Here is a 27264-nt window from a genome sequence, read left to right as displayed (position 1 = left end):
CTAGGAAAAAAGGACGGTAAGCTATGAATAGAGAAAAGCATCCTTAATTTTTCCTTCACTACCAATAAACAGTGACAAAAACAGATACCTAGGAACTAAAATGTCAATAAAGCAAGAACATAAATTGAAAAATGAATAAATAACATTTATTTTGTCCGAAGCGGCTTTCGGTGTCCGAGTTGCCAGCGGTCCGAGGGCGCCCCGAGGTGGCGGTCTGAGCCCCGGGCGCCCTCAGGGCAGCAGCAGGGAGCCCAGCAGCAGCTCGCCCTGGCCCAGCGGGCGGCCCCGCTCCAGGCCGCGACCCCGCTGCTCGGCCTTGACGCGCACGGCCAGGCGGCGCACCTGCTCCTCCGAGAGCCCGTCCAAGCACACGTCCTGGTGGAAGGCGGCCTTGCGGCTCCGCCGGACCACGGCGCTGCGCTGCGAGCGCGGCTGGCCCGGCGGCCGCAGGACGAAGCTGACGCGGCAGCCGACGGCGGGGGGCTCGGCGGCTCCCGCGGCCAGGCCCTCGGTGCCCAGCAGCCGGACGCGGAGCCGCCCGCTGGCCCGACTGTACTCGGCGGCCAGGCGCAGGGCGCCCCCGGCGCGGCCCAGGGCCACGGTGCCCTCGGCTTCCAGGCGCTCGGGACGCGGGCCGGGGCAGGGCGGCGGCGGCGGGGACGCGGAGGGGGCCTGGGAAGGGGGGCCCGAGACGGCGCCGCGCTCCTCGTCCTCGTCGCCGTCCCCGCTGGACACGGAGGGGGCGCGGACCAGGCCTCGGCTCGTCCGGGCCCGCAGCGCGCGGCTCAGCAGCCGTTCGGGGGCGCGCAGGAGGCGGCGGGCGCGGGCCGGCGGGGCGGGCGCGTCCCGGGTGGGGCCAGGGCCCGCGGGGAGCGCGGGGGCGGAGGCAGGAGCCGAGTCCTGGGGCACGAGCGGGGCGGCTGCAGGGCCCCCGAAGAAGAGCGACTCCTTGCGGCGGGTGTGCGGGCTCTCGAGCAGCGCGCAGAAGCCGTAGGCGGTGAGCGCGCGGGGCAGGTGCGGCAGCGATAGGGCTGCCTGCGAGCGCGGGTCCCAGTCCGTGTGCCCCGCGCTGTCGTCGGCTCCTCTGGGCCACAGGTCCGGCTCGGCTGCGCAGCGCCGGGGCAGAGCGGCGGCCGGAGGCGGAGACTCGGGCGCGTAGGACGCGGGCAGCCGCGGCGGGATGCAGAACTTGGGGATGCGGTCCGGAGTGAGCACGTTGGAGAAAGCGGGCTCCGGAGTGGAGGCGCGGAGTCTCCCGAGGAGCCGCATCCTCCGAGGTTGAGGCTGAGAGTGGTGGCAGGAGGCCCTCCTGCGCGAGAGAGAAGCTGCTGAGTGTAGACCGCTACCGGGGGCCCCCCGAGGGGTACCAGCGGGCCTGCGATTGGCCCCTGGCCAATCCAAGCCGAGCTCTCCTCCACCCACAAACCTGCCCGCCTTCCATTCATTGGTACTAAATAAACGAAGTAATCGAAATCAGACCTTTCCTTCTTCTTCAGTCACTGTGGGTCGAGAGTTGCAAGTTCAGGGCCGGCTGCCTCGCGGTCCTGGCTGGGGCGCCAGCTTCAGCACTCTGGCCAGGACAGTGGCGCTCCTGTCTTATACTGGCAGCCCGAGTCCCGCCCAGCCGGCCTAGAGCCCAACCCCTGGAGCCAGGGGACAGCCCGCCTTCCAAGTCACCCCTGCCCGCCGCCGCTGGGGCCCCTGCAGTGGGTGCTTGGGTGTGACCCTCCGGTCAGTCTTGGGACCTGCATCCACTCTGCGTGCCTGGAGCCCCTTACACAGGCCTGGAAAAGGTTGCAGGTGAAGAGAGGACGCCTGGTCGCCCTGCCCAGGGAGAATTTGTGGTGGTGGAAAATGCTAGCGGCCTGTTGGAGAAGGTGAAACAGGATGAGGAAGCAGGAAGTTCCTTTTTGGTAGGAGCTAAATCCTGTCACCCTGCACAGGGACATGCCCTAGGTTCTTCTATTTTACTGCTTCCACGCACCCGCCATGAGCCGACCAATATGGTTTCCATGGTATTCGTGTACTTATTACACGTCTCCCTCTGCTGGATGGTGGCCTCCGTACTAGCATACAGCCTGGCTCAATCAATGCCATAAATACTGGTGAAGTGGGTGAATTACGCAAAACTTTCTGGACGACTGCAGACGATCATCTTTTGTCACAAAAGATGGGGCCTCTAGCTCATACCCTAAAAATATCACGTGATGTTTCCAACGCTACCCTTGTCTCTCTGCTTCAGTGGGGAGGTACCGGTTAGAAAGCCCCTTACAGAAAATCTATGTTGCCTCTTCCCCCCCTCCCCCAAACTTCATTTTCTAATATGAGAAAACTGGAAGCTGGAGGGACTTGGGGAAATTCCATAAAGGTAAATAAAGTCAGTTAATGGCAGAACCTGGAACTAGCAACTTCCTATTTATTTGGCTTTGCATGTAATGCTTCCTGTTATCTAAAATGTCCTTTCTTTTTCTCTCTGTAGGAACTCCTGTTTGTTTTCCATAATTCAGCGAGACAGCATCCGCTTCAGGACCCTTTACCGGACTCCCCCTCTACAGTTCCTCAGCCGTTCCTTATTCCCTCCGTACATATTTTATATACCACCATTGCTGTGTTTAGCATGCTGCTGTGGAATTTTTGGTTTGCAGGTTTGTGTCCCTTAAGAGACTATGAGTTTCTTGAGGGCAAAGACTGGCATGACTCAGGGACTTTGGGGGGACCTCTTTTGAATGTAGGTAAAATAAAAGTGCTCTGATTCAGAATCTGGGTCTGCTTCCATCCCAGTTGCCCTATACAAGGGACAAACCTAGCTGTCTTATTAATTTTTATCCAATTCCAGCACCTGGAATACAATGCCAGGCAAATAATAAGTGCTCAGTAAATATTTGAGTGAATTATATTGTGTGGAATTGAACCTGAGCTACAATCCAGGTCTTATGACTGTCAGGTGCTTTTAACCACATCTCTCTCTAACTGCATTATTCGGTTTCTCACAACAAACCAGTGAGGTGGACATTGCTTCTTTTTACCAGATGAGAAACTGAGGCTCAGGTTAAGATACTTGCCTAGGGTCATTGAAACGATGAATCGTACCTTGTTTCCTAAGGCCCAGCTCTTGGCTAATTTCTTCCTTCCTTCTCTCTTTCCTTTCTTCATCTCCATTCGCTCAGTTCATTATAATTCACCAAGTCTGTTGTGTGTCAGTCATTGTGTGCATGTGTGGATTGCATTGCACTTTACACGCAGAATGTTAATTCTTAAAGCAAGTCAGTCTACTATTAAGTATTTTCCATTATCCTTGCTTTTCAATAATAAGTACCATTATTTCCAAATCCTTAGAGATAAGACGAGTGAATGTTTCCTTTTGTTAGTAATTAATATTTTCTTTCCCTTTTTGTTTTGTTTTTGTTTTTAATGTTTATTTTTGAGAGAGAGAGAGAGTGTGTGAGCAGGCAAGGGGCAGGGAGAGAGGGAGACGCAGAATCTGAAGCAGGCTCCAGGCCCCCAGCTGTCAGCACAGAGCCCCACGTGGGGCTCAAACTCATGAACTGCGAGATCGTGACCCGAGCTGAAGTTGGACGCTTAACTGACTGAGCCACCCAGGTGCCCCCCCCCCCGTTTTTTAAGTTCATTTATTTTGACAGAGAGAGAGAGAGGGAGGGAGAGAGATCATGAACACTAGTTGGGGAGGGGCAGAGAGAAAGAGAGAATCCCAAGCAGGTTATGCAATGTCATTGCAGATCCCCACACGAGACTCGAACTTATGAACCATGAGATCATGACCTCTGTAAAAATCAAGAGTGGGATGGGGCGCCTGAGTGGTTCAGTTGGTTGAGCGTTCGACTTCGGCTCAGGCCATGATCTCATGGTTCATGGGTTTGAGTCCCACGTCGGGCTCTGTGCTGACAGCTCAGAGCCTGGAGTCTGCTTCGGATTCTGTGTCTCCCTCTCTCTCTGCCCCTCCCGTGCCTGTTCTTTCTCTCTCTCTCAAATAAATAAATAAATGTTAAAAAAAAAAGTCAGACACTTAACTGAGCCATTCAGGTGCCCCATAATATTTTCTTTCTTAATTGATCACTGTTCTCCTTTAGAATGTCCTTTTTTGATGGGACAAGCATGAATCATGCAACCAGGAAGTAGAAACCATTCCTGCCAAAGCCCAACTTGCAAGCAGAGAGGTGTCTGGAATCTCTGCCTGGATCATTCCCTCTGATTCTTCAGGCCAATCTGCAAATTAGTGGGCATGTGGTCTTCTCTAAAGCGAAGCACACCTGCATTATGTCCTGCCAATGTGCCAGCTCACTGCAAGTTAGATCCCAATGAAAATGGCTCTTCCAAGGGCTTTTGTGACACGAACACACAAATATTCCATCGGTGGGTAAATGCCACCAAACAGGACGTGGGATTTGAGGAATTATGCTGCTAGCACTTTCATGTTCATAGGGCAACATAAGCACGGCTGCAAACCCAGCCTCTATCTAGAGGATTTTCCAAAACCATTAGTTTTCCATGAATCAGTATTCTACAGAAGAGGAAGTGAGATACAGGGAAATTAAATTATTTACCCAAGACTACACTCCAGTCATTCATTCATTCATTTAAGCCCATAGCTGCAGGCTGTATCCACAGTTAGAGGCCTGATATTCTTCCTGATTCTGAAAATCACACTGGGAAAAAGTGAAAAACAACCCTTCAGTGGAAACTCTGATCACTCCAGTTGTGTCGTTATTTTGTGTGTGTTATTATCTTGTATTAAAAGTTTTGAAATTGTAATTCCAGAGAAACCATCCCAAGGATAATATTAATGTTTACTCCACCTTCACTATATACTGGGTCTTATTTAATCCCTAAACAATCCTCTAAGGAAGTTAAGGATGTAGAAACTATGGTTCATAGAGAATAAACAACTTGCCCAGGGGCTCACAGCCATTAAAAGCAGGGTTGGGAGAAGAATCCAGATCCAACTGGCTCATTATCCTGTGTGCTTAAAACCGCTTCCCTACAGTGCCTCCCTCAAAGCTATTTCTTCTGAATCCATCACCTTTTCTAAAGTAAAAGAGAAAGAGACCTTTGTTCCCAGGCCTTGGGTTAAACTATACACCTTACTGTTTATACCAGCACCTAACAGATTAACACATGCAATTGTTATAAGCAGGAAATCACTCGTTTTGCACAGTAGTGTTGGATCATTTGGAAGCAGAATCCTTATCCTCCCAGGAAGTCTATTCACTCTCTTTATTTATACCATACTTTGTTCCAAAATGGGTTTTGAGGTGATTTACGTAACAAAGACCTAGGGAATTTAGGGACTAGAGCCTGACTTGGTAAAAGTGGAAAAGGCATGCAATTATCTGAGTAAGGAACCCTGAATGAGGTCCCAGTTGACACATATCCAATACCCATCCCCCTAGAATGGGATGGACGAGATGTGAAGGCAGTGAAAGAAAGCTCTAGTGGGAAGGCTTGGGGTAGTGAGAAATCCTACAGGACCCTCATGGTCCACTAGCCTTGGAAAACCAGTGAAGAACCAGTCTGAATGTCCAATGGTGTGGGAACGGCCTTGTCTCCTTTACAGAAAAAAATACAGTCATGGAAAACCATCATCAAAAAGACTGGAGCAACACAAAAGCATGTTCCTGTTGGAGCATTCAAAGAAATTAACAGTATGCAAAATTGTATATCCCTTAACATCACAGTTGGATAAAGATGCGGTTTCAAAGCCCAGAACTGGATGGGAATATAAAACATCAACACAATTTCTTTTTTTGTGGGTATTGAAGTTTTTTTTCAGTTTATGCCCTGGTTCATTGAAAGTTAGTTTGAGCAAGCCTACATGATCAGATAAAATGAAAGAAGTAAGCGGAGTACTGACAAAATCTGGTAACATTTCAGATAAAATCAGAAATGAAGTTATAATGGAAAATACGTAGTGAAGGTTTTTTCTTTATATCTGTGACAGCACTAGAGCAGAAGTCCAGGATCTGGCATCACAAGAGCTGACTTTGACCTCTAGTCCTGCAATTTACTTTTTCTGGGTCCTTGAGCAAGTCACTGCACCTCCGATATGACTTGTTTTTATCTATTAAGTGGGAAAAATGAACATTCTTTCCTGAAGATAGAATGGGAACTTGCATGTGAAAATACTTTGTAAATCATAAAGCTATTCTCTGCAAGCTTCCTGTTTCCCGTTCCTTTCATATTCTGCACCCTGCCCCCACCTGCTTTCAAGATTCCTGGGACTCTGTTCAAACATCACATCCTCGCAAAAGCCCTCTATGACTGCCCAGGTTTGGTCAAAGGCCCCTTTTCTGTGATCTTCCTTCACAGAGTGAAGGGAAGGCATGGCAGCGAATTTTTGGAGTCTCTCAAACTTGGGTTCACAATCCTTACTCTGCCACTTTCTACTGGCGTGACCTTGGCCACGTGAGTAAAATCCTCTGAGCCCACTCTAATCTATTAATCTTATCTTACCTCTATTTTGTGAGGATTAGGGAGAGAACATAGAAAGCACAAAGGACATAATACGGCTCAGTAAATTTTGGTTATTATTACTGAAATAATTTCCTTGGATTAAGTTTCCCATGTTAAATGCTGAAAATTGCTGAGTTTGCTAAAACTTATTAAGTCTATATTTACATTTGAAACCTTTGGAAGATGGCTAATGAAAAACACATGGAACAACTTAAAAATGAATTCCTTATCCACATTGAGATAATTGCAGAATATTAATATTATCACAGTTAAATGTTTATCAAGCTAACAAATGAAAATCAAGGTTAGTTTTATCAATTTCCTTATCAGTTTCCTTTTTTTTTTTCCTGAAGAGGAGTGCCTAGATTCTTCCTATTATTTGCTTCTCCCTCCAGATAACTGTCTAATCTGTGGTTACCTTTAAAAAAAATTTTTTTTAAATTTATTATTTTTGAGAGAGAGAGAGAGAGAGAGAGAGAGAAAGCGTGTAAGTAGGGAAGGGGCAGAGGGAGAGAAGGGGATAGAGGACCTGAAGCGGGGTCTGTGCTGACAGCAGAGAGCCTGGTGCGAGGCTTGAATCTCACGGACCGTGAGATCATGACCTGGGCTGAAGCCGGACTCTTAACCGACTGAGCCATCCAGGTGCCCCTGTGGTTACCTTTTAAGAGTCTTCAGCTTATTGGGCTTTCTCCTCTCATGTCAGAGATGCATCCCGTTTATGTACACGTTATGTATTCCATGTGCGGAGTACTTCTAGTCATATTTACAAATAGCATACTTATTTAATCCTAAAAATCACATCAATCGAATGCTCATTTTACAGCTAATGACATTGAGACTCAGCGCTTTGAGATGCTAGCACTTGGCTGAGTGATTACTCAAACCCTGTTCTTGACCCCATAGCTTATGATCTTTTCCCAAAACAATGTTTTCAGTTGCCTGTGGCCCAAGGTGTTTATAAAATATACTGGAAAGCTTGTTTCTTAGCTGAAGCAGCTTGGACGTGAATTATCATGAGGAAGTAAGTTACTCAAGAGATTTAAGCAAATTTGTGTGTATCTCCTTCTGGCTACTCTCTTCTGCTTTTGCCCACCTTTGAAAGGCTGCTGTTCCCAGAGTTTTTCTGAAGTTCCCCTTCTGACTCACCTCCAGGGATTCAATTTGATCTCTTTGTGCCTGCTTCTCGGGGCTGCCCTGGTCAGTGCCCCACACCTCCAGTCAGCCTGCCCTACCCACTTCTCCCAGGAGCTAAGAAACACACCTGATCACATCACTCCCCGACTTAAAGCCTAATGTGGTGCCTCATTGCCTTTAGATGAAGCCCAACTCCTTTGCCTGGAGTACAAGAGTCCTCACGGTCTGGCCTCTCCCTACCTCTATCTTCAGCCTTATTTCCAGCTATTACCCCCATGCCTGTGACTTCAGTCCCTGTACTCTCTGCTCCCTGAAAGCACATATTCACTCACCTCATGTCTTTGTTGATGCTGTTCTCTCTACCCGATGAGCCCAGCTGCCATCTGCCTTCATAAGTTCTCTTCATTATTTAAGACTCAGTTCAGGGGCACCTGGGTGGCTCAGTCAGCTGAACATCTGACTCTTGATTTTGACTCTGGTCATGATCACTCTCACAGTTCATGAGATGGAGCCCTGCATCAGGCTCTGCACTGACAGCGTGGAGCCTGCTTGGGATTCTCTCTCTCCCTCTCTCCCTGCCCCTCCCCAACTTGTGCTTGTACGCACTCTCTCTCTCTTCCTTAAAATAAATGAATAAACACTTTAAAAAAAGAAGACGACGACTCAGTTCAAGCAGATGCTCCACCTGAAAGCCTTCCCTGACCTCTCCAGGTTGGGCCGTGCCCTCTGCTATGATAGTGCTTCTCATATGGTATTCAAAACGTTTGCTTGCCTGTCTGCCTCTCCCACAGATCTGTTTGAAGGAGACTCTGCGTCTCACCTCCATACCCCAGAAACCATGCATAGGACTGGCACATTGGTAGTCGAATGTTTGCTGAAATTAGTCACAGTCGAACTGCTATTTAACTGGGTGTTTTTTCTATGTGCTCACGTATCTTGTCTTTTTTAACAGATTTTTAAGTTCATTTGAGGTTAAGAATAATGTTTTTAGATCTATCCCTTTTCTCCTTTTGAGAATTTACCTTAATTGTTCCTATTTTTGCCTAAAAAGGAACCAGGTGAGAAGCTAGTATTAACTTTTTAATTCCACTCTAAGGGAGTTATTGTATTCTTTCCTTTGGTGCTTGTCTTAATACAACTGTTATTGCTTAATTCGAGTTATGTTCATTGTCATTAACGTCATTTCAATTTCCTTAGATCAAATAGTCTTTCAAACTTTCAGCCATGTAGGTGCATTTACATTATGATACCAATTTATTATGGTAACTCAAATCAAGTAGTTGAGATGACTTATTAACTTGATGAACACAGCAGTTAACATGGAGCAGCTTGTACCTTTCTCACAGGCTAAGAAACAAACTGTTCCAGTCTTTTTTAGACTTTTTAAAAAAGTATTCTCCCCATGGGGCGCCTGTGTGGCTTAGTCGGTTAAGTGTCTGACTTCAGCTCAGGTCATGATCTCGCGGTCCGTGAGTTCGAGCCCCACGTCGGGCTCTGTGCTGACGGCTCAGAGCCTGGAGCCTGTTTCAGATTCTGTGTCTCCCTCTCTCTCTGACTGTCCCCTGTTCATGCTCTGTCTCTCCCTGTCTCAAAAATAAATGTTAAAAAAAATTTTAAAGTATTCTCCCCATCATACAACCCCAAGATCAAGAGTGGCATGGTCCACCAACTGACCAGCCAGGTGCCCCCAAACTGTTCTGGCCTTTTTTTTTTTTTAAATGTTTATTTTTGAGAGAGAGAGAGACAGACAGAGAGACAGAGTGTGAGCGGGGGAGGGGCAGAGAGAGAATGAGACACAGAATCCGAAGCAGGCTCCAGGCTCTGAGCTGTCAGCACAGAGCCCGACATGGGGCTCGAACTCACAGATCATGAGATCATGACCTGAGCCAAAGTCAGATGCTCAACCGACTGAGCCACCCAAGCACCCCTCTGGTCTTGATCCCCAACCAACTGCTTCATTCTAGTTGGTCACTGACTTACTTGCCTTTTCTCTATGAGCAGTAAGCAAAGTTTCAAGTATTCCATTCTCCTTTCCATCACTAACTACTAGAACGTTGACCAAAAACAAAGTTCCCGTTAAAGACTTATTTTTGTTTCACTGTCCACAGTATCTAGACCCCATTCACATTTGCTTCAATTTTTGTAGGTTTTCTAGGTTTTTTTTTAAATTGTGTGACATTTACTTCATGTAAAAAAAAAAAAAAACCCAACCATAATATAGTGAACACTTGTTTATCCACCAGCGAGCTTAATAAATAAGTTATTTTCAAAATAGTTGAAGCCCCCTATAATCCTTCTCGACCACCTTCTTGTCTCTTTCCTGCCTCAGAGCTAAGTATTATCCCGAATTTGGGGCTCATTGTTCTCTCTTTCTAAATATTAGTTTTATGCCATATGTATATATCCCTAAAAATCATTCTGTTTATTTTCTGTTTTTGAACTTTATAAAAATGAGAAGACTAGAAATATTCTTCTGCAGTTTGCCTATCTTTATTCTACATTGTCTATCGTCTTCTGTTTGCAAGACTCATTTACATATACATGTATAGCTCTCGCTCATTCATTTCACCACCCAGAGAGAATCCCATTGTGTAAACATACTTTATTCTCTGGCCGATGATGAACATTTGGATTATTTCCAGGGTTTCTTGTGCTGGTATAATTGTATGCGTGTCTTCTCAGTCACCCAGGTCCAGGTTTTTGAGAGTACATCTCTAGGAATAGAATAGCTGGTAAGAGGGTATTTGCATCTTCGGTTTTAATGCAAAATCTCATTTCTCTTCAGCAGTAGACAATATTTTCTGTTGTTCCACATCCTTCACTACCTTTGTATTATCAGCTTTTAAAATATTGCTAATATGATGAGTGTTGTGGGCTAAGCTGTGTCTCCCCAAAATTCATATGTGAAGTCCAAAATCTCAGTGCCTCAGAATGTGACTGATCTGGAGGTAGGGTCTTTAAAGAGGTATTTGTGGTTGGGGTGCCTGGGTGGCTCAGTCGGTTGAGCGTCCGACTTCGGCTCAGGTCGTGATCTCACAGTTCGTGAGTTCGAGCCCCATGTCAAGCTCTGTCTTGACAGCTCGGAGCCTGGAGCCTGCTTCGGATTCTGTGTCTCCCTCTCTCTCTGCCCCTCCCCCACTAGCATTCTGTCTCTGTCTCTCTCAAAAATAAATAAACATTAAAAAAAATAAAAAGAAAAAGAGGTATTTGTGGTTAAATTAGGTCATTAAGATGGGCCCTAATCCGATAGGACTGGTGTCTTTCTAAGTAGAGATTAGGACACAAGCATGCACAGAGGAGGACCATGTGAAGACACAGGGAGAAGACGGCCATCTGCGAGCCGAGGAGAAAGACCCTCGGAAAAAATCGATGCTGCCACCACCTGGGGTTGGATTTCTAGCCTCCAGAACTGTGCAGAGATAAAGCTCTGTCATCATATTGTACACATGAAACTAATATTACACTGTATGTTAACTAACCGGAATTCAGTAGTTTAAAAAAAGAGAGAAAAGGGCACCTGGGTGGCTCAGTTGGTTAAGTATCTGACTTCGGCTCAGATCACGATCTCTGGGTTTGTGGGTTCAAGCCCTGCCCCCCTCCCCCATCAGGCTCTGTGCTGACAGCTCAGAGCCTGGAGCTGCTTCAGATTCCGTGTTTCCCTCTCTCTCCCACTCCCTTGCTCATACTCTGTATCTCTCTCTCTCTCAAAAATGAATAAACATTTTTAAAAAAAGAGAGAAATAAATCTCTGTTGTTTAAGCCACCTAGCCTATGGTACTTCGTTATGGCAACCCTAACAAACTAATACAAGTTAAAAATCAAAGTTTTAATTTGTATTTCTCTTGTTTACAATTGAGATTGAGCAAATTTCCATATGTTAATTAGCCATTCAGCTTTCTTCCCTAAACTTCTTTTAAAAGTCTTTCATTTTTTATATTTTTATTTTGTTGTTTCCTTCTTTTATACATATATATACATGTTGGACACTTTTATGATCTCTTTGGGAAATAGTAGTTTTAAAATTTTAATCGTTATTTATTTATTTTTTGAGAGAGAGAGAGAGAACAGGTAGGGACAGAGAGAGGGAGAAAGAAACCCCAAGCAAGCTCCACGCTGTCAGTGCAGAGCTGGACACGGGCTCGAACTTGTGAACTGTGAGACCATGACCTGAGCCAAAATTAGGAGTCAGAGGCTTAACGAACTGAGCCACCCAGGTGCCCCGGGAGTTTTAAAAATTGAATGTAATTGGATATATCAACTTTTTCCTTTGTGATTTTGCTCAAGAAATAATTCCCTGCCCCTAGGTCATAAAGATATTTTTCTTAATTTTCTTCTGATGTTTTAAAAGTTTTGCTTATTCATATTTAGGCTTTTAATCCACCAATGGGCAGAATCTTTAGTTAGCATTCCCTAAAGGTAAGGAGGGCTTCCTTAAGGGCTCCTTATCGTTGACTGTGTTCAAATAGCCGGGACAATCCTGAGGTAGAGATCTTACAAGTTGGATTCCACCATCATGTAGATGTATAAACCATATTGTCTGTCTGGTCATGGATCTGAGTACAACAGCCACTACTCCTTGAAAACATTAACATTTTACATATTATCTCAAATTACTGGGTTATCTTATCTGGGCTACACTTCACCTACTGGCTCTCATTTGAAAGCCACAAGTCGTTTAAAGCTGCCGAGGACTCAGCAAATGCAATAAATGGACAGACTTTGGTAACTGTAAAGAATCAGATGTAAACAGCCTCTGGTCCTCCTGCCTTGCAACATGACTCTCCTCTAGTTTCCTGATGGATACAGGAGACTAAATGATGCTCATTTTGATTTTTCCTATTAGCCACGCCTGTCTGGGCCCACCTCCATCACTATCTGGCTCTGTGAGCCTGGGAAGGTTTCTTAATTTATGTAAGCCTCAGTTTTGTCATCTATAGAGTGGGGTTAACAATTGTAACTATATCCTGGGGTTATGCTGATTAATAATCCATGTAAAACAATTATGAGACATTGTCTGGCATCTACTCAGTAACTCTTATCTATTTTATGGTAGTAGTCGTAGCAGTAAAGGTAGCAACTGTATTTTGTTGCTATACTCATTTTTATTATATCAGGTTAAAATTTTCAGACCCAGACGAGAACTTGAAAGGAACAAAATGAGGAAGAAAGACATCTCCTTTTGGTGGGCACCTATTCTGGCCCACGCCCTTGCAAAAAGTCCCTTATCTGACCCTTCGTCAATCCTGCAGGCTTACAATTACCTAGCTTTTAGAGGTAAATTCTGGCTGAGAGAGTTTCAGTAATGCCTCCTAACATTACTTGGTCTGTAACCACAGAGGTAGGATCTAAACGCTATCATCTGATACATGAGCCTCAAGTCTGTGATGTTACCATTGCCTTCAGAAGTTACTTGAGGCTCCAACAAATTGGTGGACCTGTCCCCAAAGCCCAGTCTGCGGCCCTTACTAGTTCTGAGAGGTCAGTGTGGAGCTTTCTCAGAGTTTCTTTATGACTTTGCACCATGTTTTGACAGGCATACAAAGGAGTCCAGAGCTGGGGCACGAACACCGACCCGCATCTGAGGATGCTTAGGACTCCAGGCCTGTCTCTACTATTTACCAGCCGGCCCTTGGGTAAAGAGCTTAAGGCAGATTTTGTTTTCTCCACATGACACAGGACAGTCAATGATACCAGGTAACCTTCAAATTCCTTTCTTGGGCTTCCTTCTCAGAATCCATGAACTCTACAGAGCAGCCACATAGGGTCCCACAAGGAAGCCCCTCCTGGCCCCCAGCCAAATCCAGACAGTGACTTCCCAGGTCCCCGGCTACTCTGTTAGCTTTCCTTCAGCCTCACTAAACTCGAAATGGACCTCTCAGCTCCTAAATCATGTCCATACGTTGACTATTTACTAGAGCTACAGTAATACTTTTCACCAGAAGATCTGAATAGATGATCTCTCTAAGCAGTTACAGGGCAGATTATGACTGCAAGACCGAATACCAGAGCAATCTAGTTAAAGGTTTTGTGACAATAGCTACATTTGCTTCCTAGGGCTGTTTCCTACTATTGACTACTGTAGTTTCCTAGGGTAGCAAAGTACCACAAGTCAGGGGGCTTACAACAGAACTTTATAGTCTTATGACCTTGAAGGCTAGAAGTCTAACATGAAGGTGTCAGCAGAGCCATGCTCCCTCTGAAACCTGCAACGGAGACTCCTTCCTTGCCAGTTCCTAACTTCTGGTCCTTGGAGGTCCTTGTCCTGCAGCTACAGAGTACCAATGTCTGCCTCGTCATCACATGGCGTTCTCTCCTGTGTCTGCGTCTCTGTGTCTCTCCTCCTCTTATAAGGACACCAATTCTATTGGATAAAGGGCCCACCCTATTCTGGTGTGACCCCATCTTAACTCCTTACATCTACAAAGATCTTATTTCCAAATATACTCACATTCTGAGATACCCGAGGTTAGATCTTCAACATATCATCTGAACCCGTAACAGTGGCTAAATTGTACTTTGTCCGATCCATGTGTCAGCAATGGCTTCCCAACCCAATGGAATAGAGGGAAGGGGGTGGGGGGGGGGGGCAATTTCAGAACCTAAAAAAGGAAAAAAAGTAAAAACCCTCATAAGAATTGAGCCACCTATCCCCAGCACAGCATGCAGAGATCACTTCTACACTTCTGGTCCTTGAATAGAGAAACGTATAATTATTTCCTCTCCTGGGAAATATGAAAGTGAGCCAGCTCAAATAGGGCTCAGTCACTTTCCTGAGGCTGCTCCAGACTGGCCGACAGCCATCAAGTCGCTCCTTAAGGATTGAAATCCCCTTGTCGTGAACAAGGAAACTTCTGAAAAACACCTTGAATTTCCAGAGAGGAAATAGGTTGTAAAAGTATTTTTTCCTCCTTCATAATGACAAGGGCACACAGGGGGCCACCCAGGGGGCTGGGGACCCATGTCTATACTGAGAGGGGCACCAAGGGTCTGTGGCCAGCACGAGGTGAGGGGTGCCAGGGGAAGAAAGGCCTGCCTGGGAGAAGCCTGAGCCAGCAGGGACCCACCCACCTCCCCACCAACCGGTCTCCCCGTCAGGCCTGGGACACCCACATGGTGGGGAAACAGTCATGGGAAATGACAAACACAGAACACTTCTTGTTGACTTCCTCAAGTGAGAACTCCAACCCAGACTGGATTTAAATGGGAAAGGAAATGTTAACTATCTAGTCACATAATTATCGTGGAGACATCTGTAACTATTACAATTAGAACTCATATTATTGAACTTGTGTTGTCCCTGTAAGATATACTATACACGTAAACTCTTTGTCAGGCCAAAAATGTACATTTTATTTTAGTGCCTGCCACACACAGATTGGGGGTGCCTGAGTGGCTCAATCGGTTAAGTTTCTGACTTCGGCTCAGGTCATGATCTCACGGTTAGTGAGTTCGAGCCCTGTGTTGGGCTCTGTGCTGACAGCTCAGAGCCTGGAACCTGCTTCAGATTCTGTGTGTCATTCTCTCTCTGCCCCTCCCCAACTTGTGCTCTGTCTCTCTCTGTCTCTCAAAAATAAATAAATGTAAAAAAAAAAAAAAAGGATTATACATACACTTGCAAAGCATGTACTGGAGGTTCTAACTAGTCAAATAAGGCAGGAAAAAGAAAAGCATCCATATTGGAAAAGGAATAAAACTGTCCATTCACAGAGGATAAGGTTGCCTCTATAGAAAATCTGATGCCATCTTCAAAAAACTATTAGAATAAGTGAGTTTAGCAAATTTGCAAAATACAAGATCAATATGCAAAGCTCAGTTGTATTTGTAAATATGAGCAACAAACAATTAGAAATTGAAATTTTAAAAAGTACTATTAGTACCAACACTAAAAAATATGAACTACTTAGGATAAATCTGACAAATGATGTGTAAAACCTGTAACTGAAACCACACAATGTTGCTGAAAGAAATTAAAGAAAATCTAAATAGAGAGCTATTCCATGTTTTATAATTCAGAAGACTCAGTAGTAAAATGGCGATTCTCCTAAAGTTAAGGTATAGATTCAACATAATCCTAATAAAAATCCCAGCAAGCATTTTTGACAAGTATATTCTAAAATTCACGTGGAAAAGCAAAGGACCTAGAATAATAGCCAAAACAACTTTAAAAAAGAAATCAGAAAACTAATAAATACTATGTGATTTCAAGACTTACTATAAAGCTACAGTAATCAAAATAGTGTGACATTGACATAAAAGGCAACAATTAGAGGCGCCTGGATGGCTCAGTTGGTTAAGCGTCCAACTTTGGCTCAGGTCATGATCTCAGGGTTTGTGGATTCGAGCCCCGCGTGGGGCTCTGTGCTGACAGCTCAGAGCCTGGAGCCTGCTTCGGATTCTATGTCTCCCTCTCTTTCTGCCCCTCCCTCACTCATGCTGTCTCTCAAAAATAAATAAGCATTATTTTTTTTTAATCAACAATTAATCAGTGGAAGACAATAGAAAGTTCAGAAATAAACTACACATATGTGGGAAAATGATCTTTGACAAAGTTGAAAAGCAGTGTAGAAACAATAGTCTTCTCAATAAATGGTGTTGGAACAATTGGATATAATATGCAAAACAAACAAAATCTTTGAGCCATACTTTGAAGTACCATAAATTATAACCTAACTCAAAGTGGATCATAGGACTGTATATAAAATCTAAAACTATAAAACTTCTAGATGAAAACAGAAGAAAGCCTCTGCGACCCTGAGTTAGACAACAATTTTTTGGACACTACACCAAAACACAATCCATAAAAGAACAAACTGATAGACTGTACTTTATCAAAATTATAAATTTTGCCAATTTTTAAAGTTTATTTTTAAGAGAGAGAGAGAAAAAGGGGGAAGAGGGGTAGAGAGAGAAGGAAAGAGAAAGAAATCTGCACTGTTAGCTCAGAGCTGGATGTGAGGCTTGAACTCATGAACCATGAGATCGTGACCTGAGCTGAAATCAAGAATCAGATGCTTAACGGACTGAGCCACCCAGGCTCCCCCATTTTTATTAAAGTTTATTTATTTTCAAGAAAGAAAGTAAATTTTGCTCTTTTAAGAGACACTATTAAATGAAAGGACAAGTCACATACTGGGAGAACATATTTGCATATGATGTATTTAATAAAGGACTTATATCTAACATACAAAAAGAACTTTTAAAAATAATAGAAGATGGAGGTGCCTGGGTGGCCCAGTAGATTAAGCACCCAACTCAATTTCAGCCCAGGTCATGATCTCACAGTTCATAAGACTGAGCCCCACGCAGTCAGTGGGGAGCCTGCTTGGGATTCTCTCTCTCCCTCTCTTTCTGCCCCTCCCCCATTTTCATGAGAGTATGAGAATACTGTCTCAAAGTAAATAAATAAACCTTAAACTAAATAAATAAACTTAAAAAAATAACAAAAATAAAAGATGGAGAGGAGAACAGACTTGTAGACACTTCACCAAAGAAAATATGTGAATGGTAAATAAACACAAGAAAAGATGCTCAACATCACTAGTCATTAGGGAATTGCAAATTTAATGCACAATGAGATATCTCTAAACCTAGGATAGATAAAATTTAAAAGACTATCTCAAGTGTAGGTGAGGATAACGCTCATACACTGGTAGTAGCAATGTAAAATGGTACCACCACTTTGGAGAACAATCTGGTAGTTTCTCTGGCACTTCAGTATAAACCTACCACATGATGAGCTAGTCAATCTACACACAAGATAGCCTCAACCTACTTTTTAAAACATGCCAACATGCTACACACACACACACACACACACACACACACACACACACCACCCACAAATTGTGAACCTAATATAAGGTATGGACTCGCTTATAGTTAACAATAATGTATCATAGTGATTTAGAAAAATAAAGATCTTTCCCCTAAAATTCCTCTTGTGGGGGTGAGGATTCCAGTACACCCTACAGTACAGATACGCGGTTCTCTTAATCCTCCAACAGCCTTTCTACCCCTAGGACTTGTGTCTTGAGGCATTTGGAGGGCAGCATTTTCCTGAAGCAGCCAAACCACCTGATGTGGGAAGAGGGAAGACTCCAGGCATTTGCTCCTGAGAGAACTGCAAGTTCTGTGAGTGCAGAGGATTTGCTGAGGATCACCTGTGTTCTGGCAAGTCAGACCCAGGGTGAAATGTGGAGGTTGAGTCTCTGGTCCACCAGAGTCTTGGATCTTCAGGAGTAGCCCACCAGCTCTCTTTCTGCCCCCCTTACTCTGGCTCTTCCCTTCAGCAGGCTTGCTTCCCAGCTTTATCAAGAATGGGGCTCCTTGCATGCTCTGCCCCTCCTCATCTCCCTGACACTCCTCCTTTCTCCTCTTACACGAAGCCCCATTCATTTCTGCCGCAAAGGGCTCCATCCAAGCCCAGCTTTGATCTCACTTCCCTAGAGAATTCAGACTAGGAACTTTGGAAATCTTTAAGTCAAATCCTTCACTTTACAAATGAGGTAACAGACTCCACGAGGTAAGGTGACTTTCTCAGGGCCACATAGCTAATAGTTCGTTTTACCTCCACCTTCACACGGCAGGCAATTGGATAACCTAATGGCTACCATGACCATATGGCCAAGATTTTCTGTCCCAATTTCAAATGTTCTGTACTAGGCCACATTAGCAATTTCGCTCTCCAAAAAGCATTGCAACTTCTATTGCAGATGTGTTAACTGGGGGGGGGGGGGGGGGGGTTATGGAGGCAATACATTTATTTCCATTACTGAATCTCACTTTTTCAATTCTAAAGCACTTTTACCTTTTTGGGATAATGGACCCCCTTTAGAAAACCAGTGAAAACTATGGGCCCTCTCCACACAAAAACATTTATACAGAAACATAAAATTTTGTTCCAGCAATTTAAATATGCAGTATATGACCATGAAAACCCTTGATCAGATAGCACAAATATTAGCATGTCTGCTATGTGGTCATGGAATACGTTCAAATGGCTCTTAAATCATAACAAAAATTCGCAAATATTTGTATAGCACAACAGCTTACAGAGCACATTTAATCCTCATAACAACCCTGTAAGGTAGGTATTAATATCCCAATTTTACCTATGAGGAAACCGCAACCCAAAGAAATCTGGAGATTTGCCAGAGTTCACATGGATAATAATGGCAGTGCCAGCACTAGAATACAGGCTTTTTCTTCCTTGTTCAAAACATCTTCACATCTAATATTTTCAGTTTTGAAATTGGGGTCCTTCCTGGCTACCCAAGGGGAATTCAATGGCAAGCCCTTTCAACAAGGTTTTTATTTTTTAATTTTTGTAAATGTTTTATTTATTTTTGAGAGAGAGAGAGTGTGTGTGAGCAGGGGAGGGGCAGAGAGAGAGGGAGACACAGAATCCGAAGCAGGCTCCAGGCTCCAAGCTGTCGGCACAGAGCCCGATGTGGGGCTTGAATCCATGAACAGTGAGATCATGACCTGAAGTCGGATGCTTAACCCACTCAGCCACCCAGGCGCCCCTCAACAAGGGTTTTTAAAAAGTAAACAAGCATGAGGGGACCATGAGAGACTACAGATTGTAGCCCATCACACATTATTCCCAGGCAAGGATACCATAAAGTATGCCGTTAGAAGTACAGGCCTTTGGGTACAGAAACTAACCACCATTTAAAGGAAAACAAAACAAACCCAGATGCCAGAAGTGGTAAAACACACAGGTTTTGGGGGTTTTGTTTAGTTTTGTTTGTTTTTTCAATGTAGTCAATTGTCTGGCCTTTTTCGCAAAGAACAGCTGAAAGTCAGTTGGAAGAAGAGCCAAAATCATCTGAGAAAACGCAATACACATACCAAAAGGGAAATATGAGAGCCAGAAAACAAACTTCCAAACTTTATAAAAGATTAAGACGCTGGGAAATTTGCTCAATAGCCATAGAGAAATACCTCCTATGGGGGAAGCAGGGTGAGAACCCCTAAGCAATCCATAAGCTAGAAATTTCAGAACCTCCGCAAAGTTTCAGGCCATATTCCTGATGATGCAGAACTCCTTTCTTGGCCATCTGCTCAAAGCAAAGATGGGGAAGCTATTGACTTGCCCTTGTTGCTAAGGCTGTAGAGCTGAGCTAGATCAGTGGCAATCAAATGCTGTCCAAGGACTGTGGCAATCTTGTGAAAGCTTTCAATGGCCCATGTCAAACTGAGAAAAATATGGCACTGTGGTTTAGTAAAGATATCTACCCAACTTAAAGCACTGGCCGTCATTACGGGACCTTAGTACCCCACTCTTCAAAACATCTGGCCAAATGACAGCACTAAGAGTCAATGCCCTTCACCTGGCTTTGTGTCTATGGGTTGGAGTATCTATCCAGATGCTGCCTTAATTCCAGGTTCTTTCAGGCTGTGGCCAGGCAACCTTAAGTCCCTCCTCCAATTAGCTTTAACAGCAGTGAATACTTTCAAAATAAACCATGTAGGAAAGGTCTCCCAGGTCCAGGTAGGACCTACCAATCTGGTGACATCCCCAAACTCTGGAAACTCACAGCTACTCTTCAATGCCTGATTTGCAAAGCAAACCTAGATTTACAACAAACACGACTCCTTCAGGAGACCTACATTCTGGGAACTCTCTGTACCTTGCACCTGTTAAGAATATGGAAGTTTTTAAATCCCTGCACAAAAGCACTTCCCCCCACAGAGGTTCTCTCATCAAAGGGTGAAAACCTAGGAGCTTTTGTTCTGTTTCTCCCCCAGCCTCAGCAGAGGCCCTTAACCTGCCCTTAAACGTCAAAGATTCTCCAATCAGAGCATTATTTGCTCTCTGGTCCTTGGGCTTCCTGGACATCCGGGACCTAAAAACAGGACACCAAAATGTTTTCCTTCAGTTTTGCCACTGTTATTTTGGGATAAGGGTGTTTCTTCTTTCTTCCTCGTTTTGTATTTTTCAGATCTCTCAACTTCCTTGCTCTCCCTTGTGCACATAGCGTGGTGACCAAGGAAGGACTCAAGGTGAATTGCAGCCGGACAACTCACAGCAGCACACAGGTACTTCAGCGAGGGGAGAGCTGATAACATTACCCCTGCCACTGTGCCTCTGAGTGTGGCACGGGGGACACAGGAAGCATGGTATCCCTGATTCACTTCAGACTCCCATTCGGCCCCTCTTACCACCACCCCAGCTACCATCCAAAGAGAAGCCACAAGGACAGTATGAATCCTCTGTATATGTGTGTCGCCTGGTCCTCCACCCTCAGCCCTGTAGCAATTACAAAGGTAACTTCAGAACCCACTCTAGGGGTCTCTTGTTTTCTTAGCCCCCTCCTTACATACACAGAAAAGGCAGTCCTCAGAAGGCCACTTCTCACCCCCACGCCCTACAGTCAGCCATGACATTATCTCCCCACTACGTATGAGCTCTTCTGGAGCCAGGAATGAGTCTTTCTCATCTTCTATCCTCAGTACCTAGCTAGAACTTGGCATGCAGTAGCCACTCCGTGTTTTTAGGAAGGAAAGGAGGGAAGAAAGAAGGAAACACACAGAGGGAAGGAGGTTTTGCTTCTGGTTTTCTTGCTTCTGCCACAGCCTTCTCTTTCTTCTAAGTTTGTGCCCTTTCCTCAATGTTAACTTATCTTTCACAGAGTTTCTGCCTAAGTAGAAAGCTAAGAAGAAGAGGATCCTGTGCCTATCCAAAAAGGCAAGGCCCACAGGTCCAGTAAATAGAAGTAATTAATTCCCTTTCCCTCTTGCCTTATCCCGAGGGACGAGAAATTTCTCTTCGTGTGTTTTCTAACCTATTCTCTGGCTCCTTCAAAGTCACCCCAAAAGTTCTTCCAGTTACCATCAACAGAGGAACTGACACTTTCAACAGTGTGCATCCTCGTGCGACATGGGAACAACCAGCCTTTTGTCTTTCAGCACTCTGCTCCAAAGAGGCAGCACCGGGTCCTCTTTTCAAGAGAGAGCAAAGGCCCCAACCAGCACCCAGAAGCTGGGGAAGAAAGCTTGCTCCACCCCACCACCAGTTCTTCAAGTCCCTGCCCCATTTTCCCGTCTCCGGCAGGGCTGATACCTCAGCAAGCTCCCTCTTGCCAGCTCTAATTTGGGTTTCAGAGGCTTTTGGCCTCATCAGATGATCTCACAGTTGGAGGAAGGGACAGAACTTAGGATACTTAGGAATTCAACTGCAGGTTCCCACCAGAATCCAGCACTCTTTACCACCCAGCCCAGCACCACAGAAGGCAGGTTTTCAGTGTGGAACGAACAGCTCATGCTAACTTTAGGCACTTCAGTGATGATAACACGGAGGGAAGAGCTAAGAGATGAAAGATGCAAATCACCAAACAAGACTTTTCCATTTTAGAACATGGACGTACAACTGATCATACATCCAGTATCCTTCCGATTAGGAAGAACATCTAAGCAGACCATGGAGATACCATTTACAGTGACTACCTGCTTAACAATGAATATCACATAACACCCTCCACCCAGGACTCCAGCAACTCTGATACCCCTCTCCAGCCAGACCTTGCATACCGAAGGGTATTCAGTCTCAAGATTGGATCCCAAATTCTTAACAGCCCTTAAAATTACATCTGGACTGCTTTTTAGTTACCTTCAATATCATCTCTATTTTCCAGGCCCCTTACAGAGACAGGGTGCTAATTGAGGAGAAAGGAAGAAGTGATTTTCTTCTGAGTCCACATGTGTCCCTGAGATCAGAAGTAACTATCCAATGATGTCACGCCCTCTTTTCCTCTGGGTCGCTGAGGACTGCAGTAAGTCTTCTCTAGTTACCACTACTATGAATGTGAACATTCACATATAGGTTTAGCCTATTTTAAAGTAGGGTTTAAGAGTTCCCCCACCTTTCTTACCACCCCAGTTGGTATCTAATTCATTGCAGAGGTTTTGGCTTCAAGAAACAACCCCCCCCCCAATCCCACAATGCCCAGCAACTCTGGGGAGCCCACATCTAGATTCAACCTAATATCTCAGGGTTCCAGATCAGGACCACCAAAAATATTTGCCGCATTAACAGACAAATATTGGAGCCTTATGCAGCTCACACACCCTACTTAACCTTACCAGTCAGAATGTCTGCATTAGGGAGGGAACTCACTTAGGGCAATAATCCTTTGTTTAATCCCTTGAACCTAACAGCACACCTAACTATTAAGTGACTTCTCCAATGACATCAAAATGATTTAAAAGTAATTTTGTTAATTAGTTTTCCCCCTATCTAGTGAGAAGCGGTGGGCAGTGAGGGGTACGTGGTTTTACCATAAGAGATGAATGAGAGGGTTTTGATAGGGAAAAGAAAGGAACAGAAGGAAAACAGGTTATGTCCTGGATGGTAGTAACCCCTAGGCTTCTCTGGTGGTGACAGGAATCTGTGAGCTGGGTGGAGAGGCTGAGTCAGTGACTTGGCTGCAGGCTTTACTAAAACGACTACTAGGGTCTCACAGATACCACTCACAAGAGCAGGAAACATGTCTGCTTCCCTCTTGCAGAGAAGCTGGCTAAAAATCCTCAGCCTGACCTAAAGAGAAGTTATCTGCCTAGTTGGCAGCTCGAACTCAGTATTTATGGGTGTAACTACAAATGTCACCCAATTTAACATCCATTCTGTAATCCACCCCCTTCCCATGACAGGGTTTGAAAGTTACCCGTGGTCCCTCCAAAGGCCACCACATAGGTCAGTTGCATTATTTAAGAAGGCTTGCGCCGCTCTGACCTAGTCACCCCGGAGAGAGAATTTTTTCCCCTAAGGCCACTGTCACCACAAGAATATATGGTTCAAGGTCTTGGCAACAGTTCAGGTTTGGGGCTCTGCAACTCTGCTGAGCCTCCCCATGGGCCTGCAGGAGCAACACGTGATCCTCAAGCAGCGAACCCAACTCAACGGCAGGAAGCGAGGAGGAGAGTGGCCAACGCCTTCCAACGGCAGCCAGGGGGCCTCAGGGCGCTGGGGTCTCCAGGGTGACTGGGGTAGGGACTAGCCAGTGAGGACAGGGTTTCTGGGGCTTCCTCGCAGGAGCCTGGCCAATGGCAGAGCTGGTGTGCCGCTGGCGCGAGCGGCCACGCCCCTCGGCAGCCCCGCCCCCGTGCGCTAGTGTGTCCAGCCTTCAGCGCACAGACCTCACCTCCCTGCACGTTGGCTGGGCTGCAGACGTTGGGGATGCACCGTGGAAGCTCGCTGGTGCCAGTCCTGCGCTCTGTCCCACCTGCCGTGTCGGTCAGCGGCGGCTTCCTCCCCGTTTTCCCCGAGGCTACACGGTCCGGCCCCACGTGGGCCCGCTGGATGCTCGGAGGTTCGCTCCGAACTGGACCCAGGGACGCGCTGCCTGCTATGGCCCTCTCCCCCCTCTCTGGTCCTTCTAGCCCCGTTTCCTTCGTCCGAATTGGTTGGACACTCAAATACTTTTCTGGATCATGAGGACGGAGCAGGCACCCGTTTCCCACCTCTCATTACACCCTGGAAATGGAGTGATCCTGCCCTTTGCCTCTCCTTTAGGCTCAGAGGCTCTCCTACCATGCCTCCGGTTTCCAGCCACACCTCTGACCTCCCCTGAGGATAAAGAGGCCATCCTCCCAGCAACCTTGCTGTGTCCTTCTTGTCTAGAAGCATTGGAGGCATCTGATCTCTCACTCCCGTATTTCTGGCCCCTCGGGTCTTTCTGGCACTTTCTATGCTGTCCTTTTATCGCCTTCTCCCAGGTCTCACCGTATATCTGTTGCCTCATTCTTCCTTAAGGTTCAAAGGGCTTGTGCTCACGGATGGCAATACTCACCGCTTATATTGTTGTTTTCTGATTTATTAAACTCATGTGTTTCATACATACCATTTTTTAAAAGTGCTATTTCTTGAGCGTTTACTCATTGATGACAGCTTTAATTGTATTTGAAATACAGTAACAAAGGATAGTTGAGACTTTTGAGCAATTCAATGGACTTTTGAGCAATTCAAACTGTAATAACTTTTTTTTAAGTTTTATTTATTTTTGACAGAGAATACAAGCAATGGAGGGGCAGAGAGAGAAAGAGAGAGGGAGGGAGGGAGGGAGACACAGAATCTGAAACAGGCTCCAGGCTCTATGCTGTCAGCACACAGCCTGATGTAGGGCTCTCCAACTCAAACTGTGAGATCATGACCTGAGCCAAAGTCAGATGCTTAACCGACTGAGCCATCTAAGTGCCCGAAAACTGTAATAACTTCATAACCACCCCTGCTCCCTGAACAATTAAGCTGTTTCTTACACTTATTTTTTCCTGGGGTAAAGAGAGAGAGATGTCAAAGTGGAGCCAGTGGTTATTTGTGAGCAATGAGATGTTTTCCATTGTCCTTTTTATTAACTGTATTTTCTACCATGCATATATATTTTAAAAGATCTTTTCAGTTTAAAGAGGATCAGAGACATGAAGAGACTGTGGGATCCAGGAACAACAAACTAAGCCCTTTGACAATCTGATCAAAGGACTGTCTACTATCTGGGGGAACCTTTCCTAATACTTGAAGGCCTTTCCCACTGTGGGGTTCTAACAGAAAGAAGAGGCTTAGGGCAGGATGCAGGAAGCTGGTATATCAAAGGTTAGTGGGCATTCTGACCATGGGTTTTTTTTTGTTTTTGTTTTTGTTTTTTTTAATTTTTGTTTCTTTTTGAGAGAGAGAGAGACAGAGCTCGAGCAGGGGAGGAGCAGAGAGAGAGGGAGACACAGAATCCGAAACAGGCTCCGATCTGTCAGCACAGAGCCTGACGCGGGGCTCGAATTCACAAACTGTGAGGTCATGACCTGGGCCAAAGTCAGACACTTAATCGACTGAGCCACCCAGGTGCCCCAATTCTAACCATGTTTGGAGGGCCGAGGAACCTGGATGATTCATTGTAACTTCCCAAGGGAGGAACCAGCCAACCCACCTAACACACGTGTGTGTGTGTGTGTTTGTGTGTGTGTGTGTGTGTGTGTGTGTGCACGCGCGCGCGCACGCGCAAGAAAAGCAAGTATAGAAGTGAACTGGGCACAGATTGCCCTGTCATATTTTATTTGTTCAATCTTTGGTTTGCTTCCCCATTCATTGGTGAGTGTAAGGCCAGATTCCAAATGAAGGCTACCAAAGTATTCAGAACAACTTGGGAGAGTCTAAGAGGTTGTTAAGACTTGAGCTTTGATATCAGACGAGATGAGTTTTCATCTAAGCTCACCCACTTGCTAGGTATGAAACCTTGGGCAAGCTATCGAAACACAGAGGTCCTCTGATTTTTCACCTCTAAATGAGTGATGACGATACTTGTAAGGATTTTACTATATATCATGGTGCCTGTCAAGCAGTCAGTGCTCTGCAAATAACAGTTGGTAGCCCTCTTTCTGCTTTCCCATCATTATCTAACCCAGGAGCCCAAGGCCTTTAGCATGTGCCTTATTGTCATCTGTATTCCCATCTCTTTGCAGGCACTCTGTATGAGAGAGTGGAGTTAAGATGTTTTCCTGTTCAAAGCTGTCTTTGCAGACCCCGAGAAAGGGTACCTCCTGACCCTCACAGTCCCTTCAGGTGTGCCAGAGTCCAGGGCCCTGGGTTTCTGGAGGAATCTGACCACAGTTGGGGGGGGTCCACCTTCCCCCAGGGCATTCAGGCTCTGACCCAACCTCCCAATGCAGCTGAGGGCCAAGGGTGAAAGGACCCGCCTTATTCCAACCTAAGGCTGACCTGACTGTCCTGAGCCCCTTCTGCGTTCCAAGAGGAGACACTTCAGTTGCTGGACCTGGGATACTGTCCTCTCCTGCCCATTCAAAACTGTACCTCCTCCGTAGCAGGAAGGCCCCTGCTGTGGGCCCCATCTGTCCTGGACATCTGCCTAAAGTCCTGTCTCTGCAGCAGGGCCCCTCCATCCACCCTCCCAGACCACTCCATCCTCCACTATCTCCCCTTTCCCAAGGGGTGACCCAAGGGGTGCTCTTCCCCCTCCTGCTTTCACCCTTCTCCCTGTAAGTGCCTGGGACCAGAGTGCTCCTCCTTCCCAATGCCCCTAACCAGCTTTCGTGTTGGGGAACTTCTGTATCTGCAGAGAGAGAATGGCCAGGCAGAATGGCCTCATGGTGCAGTGACACCCCCTGAACTTCCCTTCAGCACACTTCCCTCTTCCTTCATCCTCCTCCCCAGTGGCCCTGGCAGCCTTCATCTCCTCATTCCCAAATCAGTCCCATCTGGCCTTATTTATTCTAAAGGACTCGTGCCTTAAGGCTGAAAGAGGCACCTTCAGCTTTAAAAGTAGGGTTTTGGGGGGAGTCTGGGTGGCTCAGTAGGTTGAGCGTCCCAACTTCGGCTCAGGTCATGACCTCGCTGTTCGTGAATTTGAGCCCCGCATCCGGCTCTGTGCTGACAACTCAGGGCCCGGAGTCTGCTTAGGATTCTATGTCTCCCTCTCTCTGCCCCCTCCCCCACTCACACTCTGTCTCTCTCAAAAATAAATAAAACATTAAAAATAATAAAAAACAATTAAAAGTAGGGTTTGGGGTATCAGTCACTGGGAACAGTCAGATCTAGTCTGTCTGTGGAGACAGGGACTTGATGGGGCCCCTAGAGTCCCACTCTGCTTGCTGGCCCCCCAGCCAGGTGTGCCTGAATAGCTGGGCCTGGTGATCTCTTCATGACAACATGTGTGG

The 27264-nt window shown here is 45.8% G+C and overlaps 1 protein-coding gene across 2 annotated transcripts; it reads right to left on the bottom strand.

The window, feature by feature from the left end:
- Nucleotides 1–124: 124 nt before the first annotated feature.
- LOC122239457 (C2 calcium-dependent domain-containing protein 4A-like) lies at nt 125–23634 on the bottom strand. Of its 2 annotated transcripts, none has more exons than XM_042988725.1 (6): nt 23271–23634; nt 22217–22403; nt 17625–17769; nt 14051–14201; nt 10204–10316; nt 125–1309 (listed from the first exon to the last, which is right to left on the bottom strand). In XM_042988725.1, the coding sequence occupies exons 5-6, from the start codon at nt 10227–10229 to the stop codon at nt 232–234; spliced, it is 1104 nt and encodes a 367-aa protein (XP_042844659.1). In that variant the 5' UTR covers nt 10230–10316; nt 14051–14201; nt 17625–17769; nt 22217–22403; nt 23271–23634; the 3' UTR covers nt 125–231. The 2 variants fall into 2 exon arrangements, 1 of the variants encoding a protein (XP_042844659.1); XR_006218590.1 differs by lacking the exon at nt 125–1309 and adding an exon at nt 4688–6076 and having other exon boundaries at nt 23271–23619.
- Between the last annotated feature and the right edge of the window lie 3630 nt (nt 23635–27264).

This window comes from Panthera tigris, chromosome B3 (genome assembly GCF_018350195.1).
Source record: "Panthera tigris isolate Pti1 chromosome B3, P.tigris_Pti1_mat1.1, whole genome shotgun sequence".
In the NCBI taxonomy this organism is placed as follows: Eukaryota; Metazoa; Chordata; class Mammalia; order Carnivora; family Felidae; genus Panthera; species Panthera tigris.
The sequence above is the reverse complement of the archived record's forward strand: the minus strand, read 5'-3'. Positions and strand labels throughout refer to the sequence as shown.

Excerpts from the sequence above, each read along its gene's own strand:
- LOC122239457 (XM_042988725.1), bottom strand. The coding sequence starts at position 10,229 with ATGTTCATCATCGGCCAGAGAATAAA. Across the intron at positions 1,310-10,203 it reads ATCATCGGCCAGAGAATAAA|GAGGGCCTCCTGCCACCACT; the intron begins GTATGTTTACAC and ends TCTCTCGCGCAG.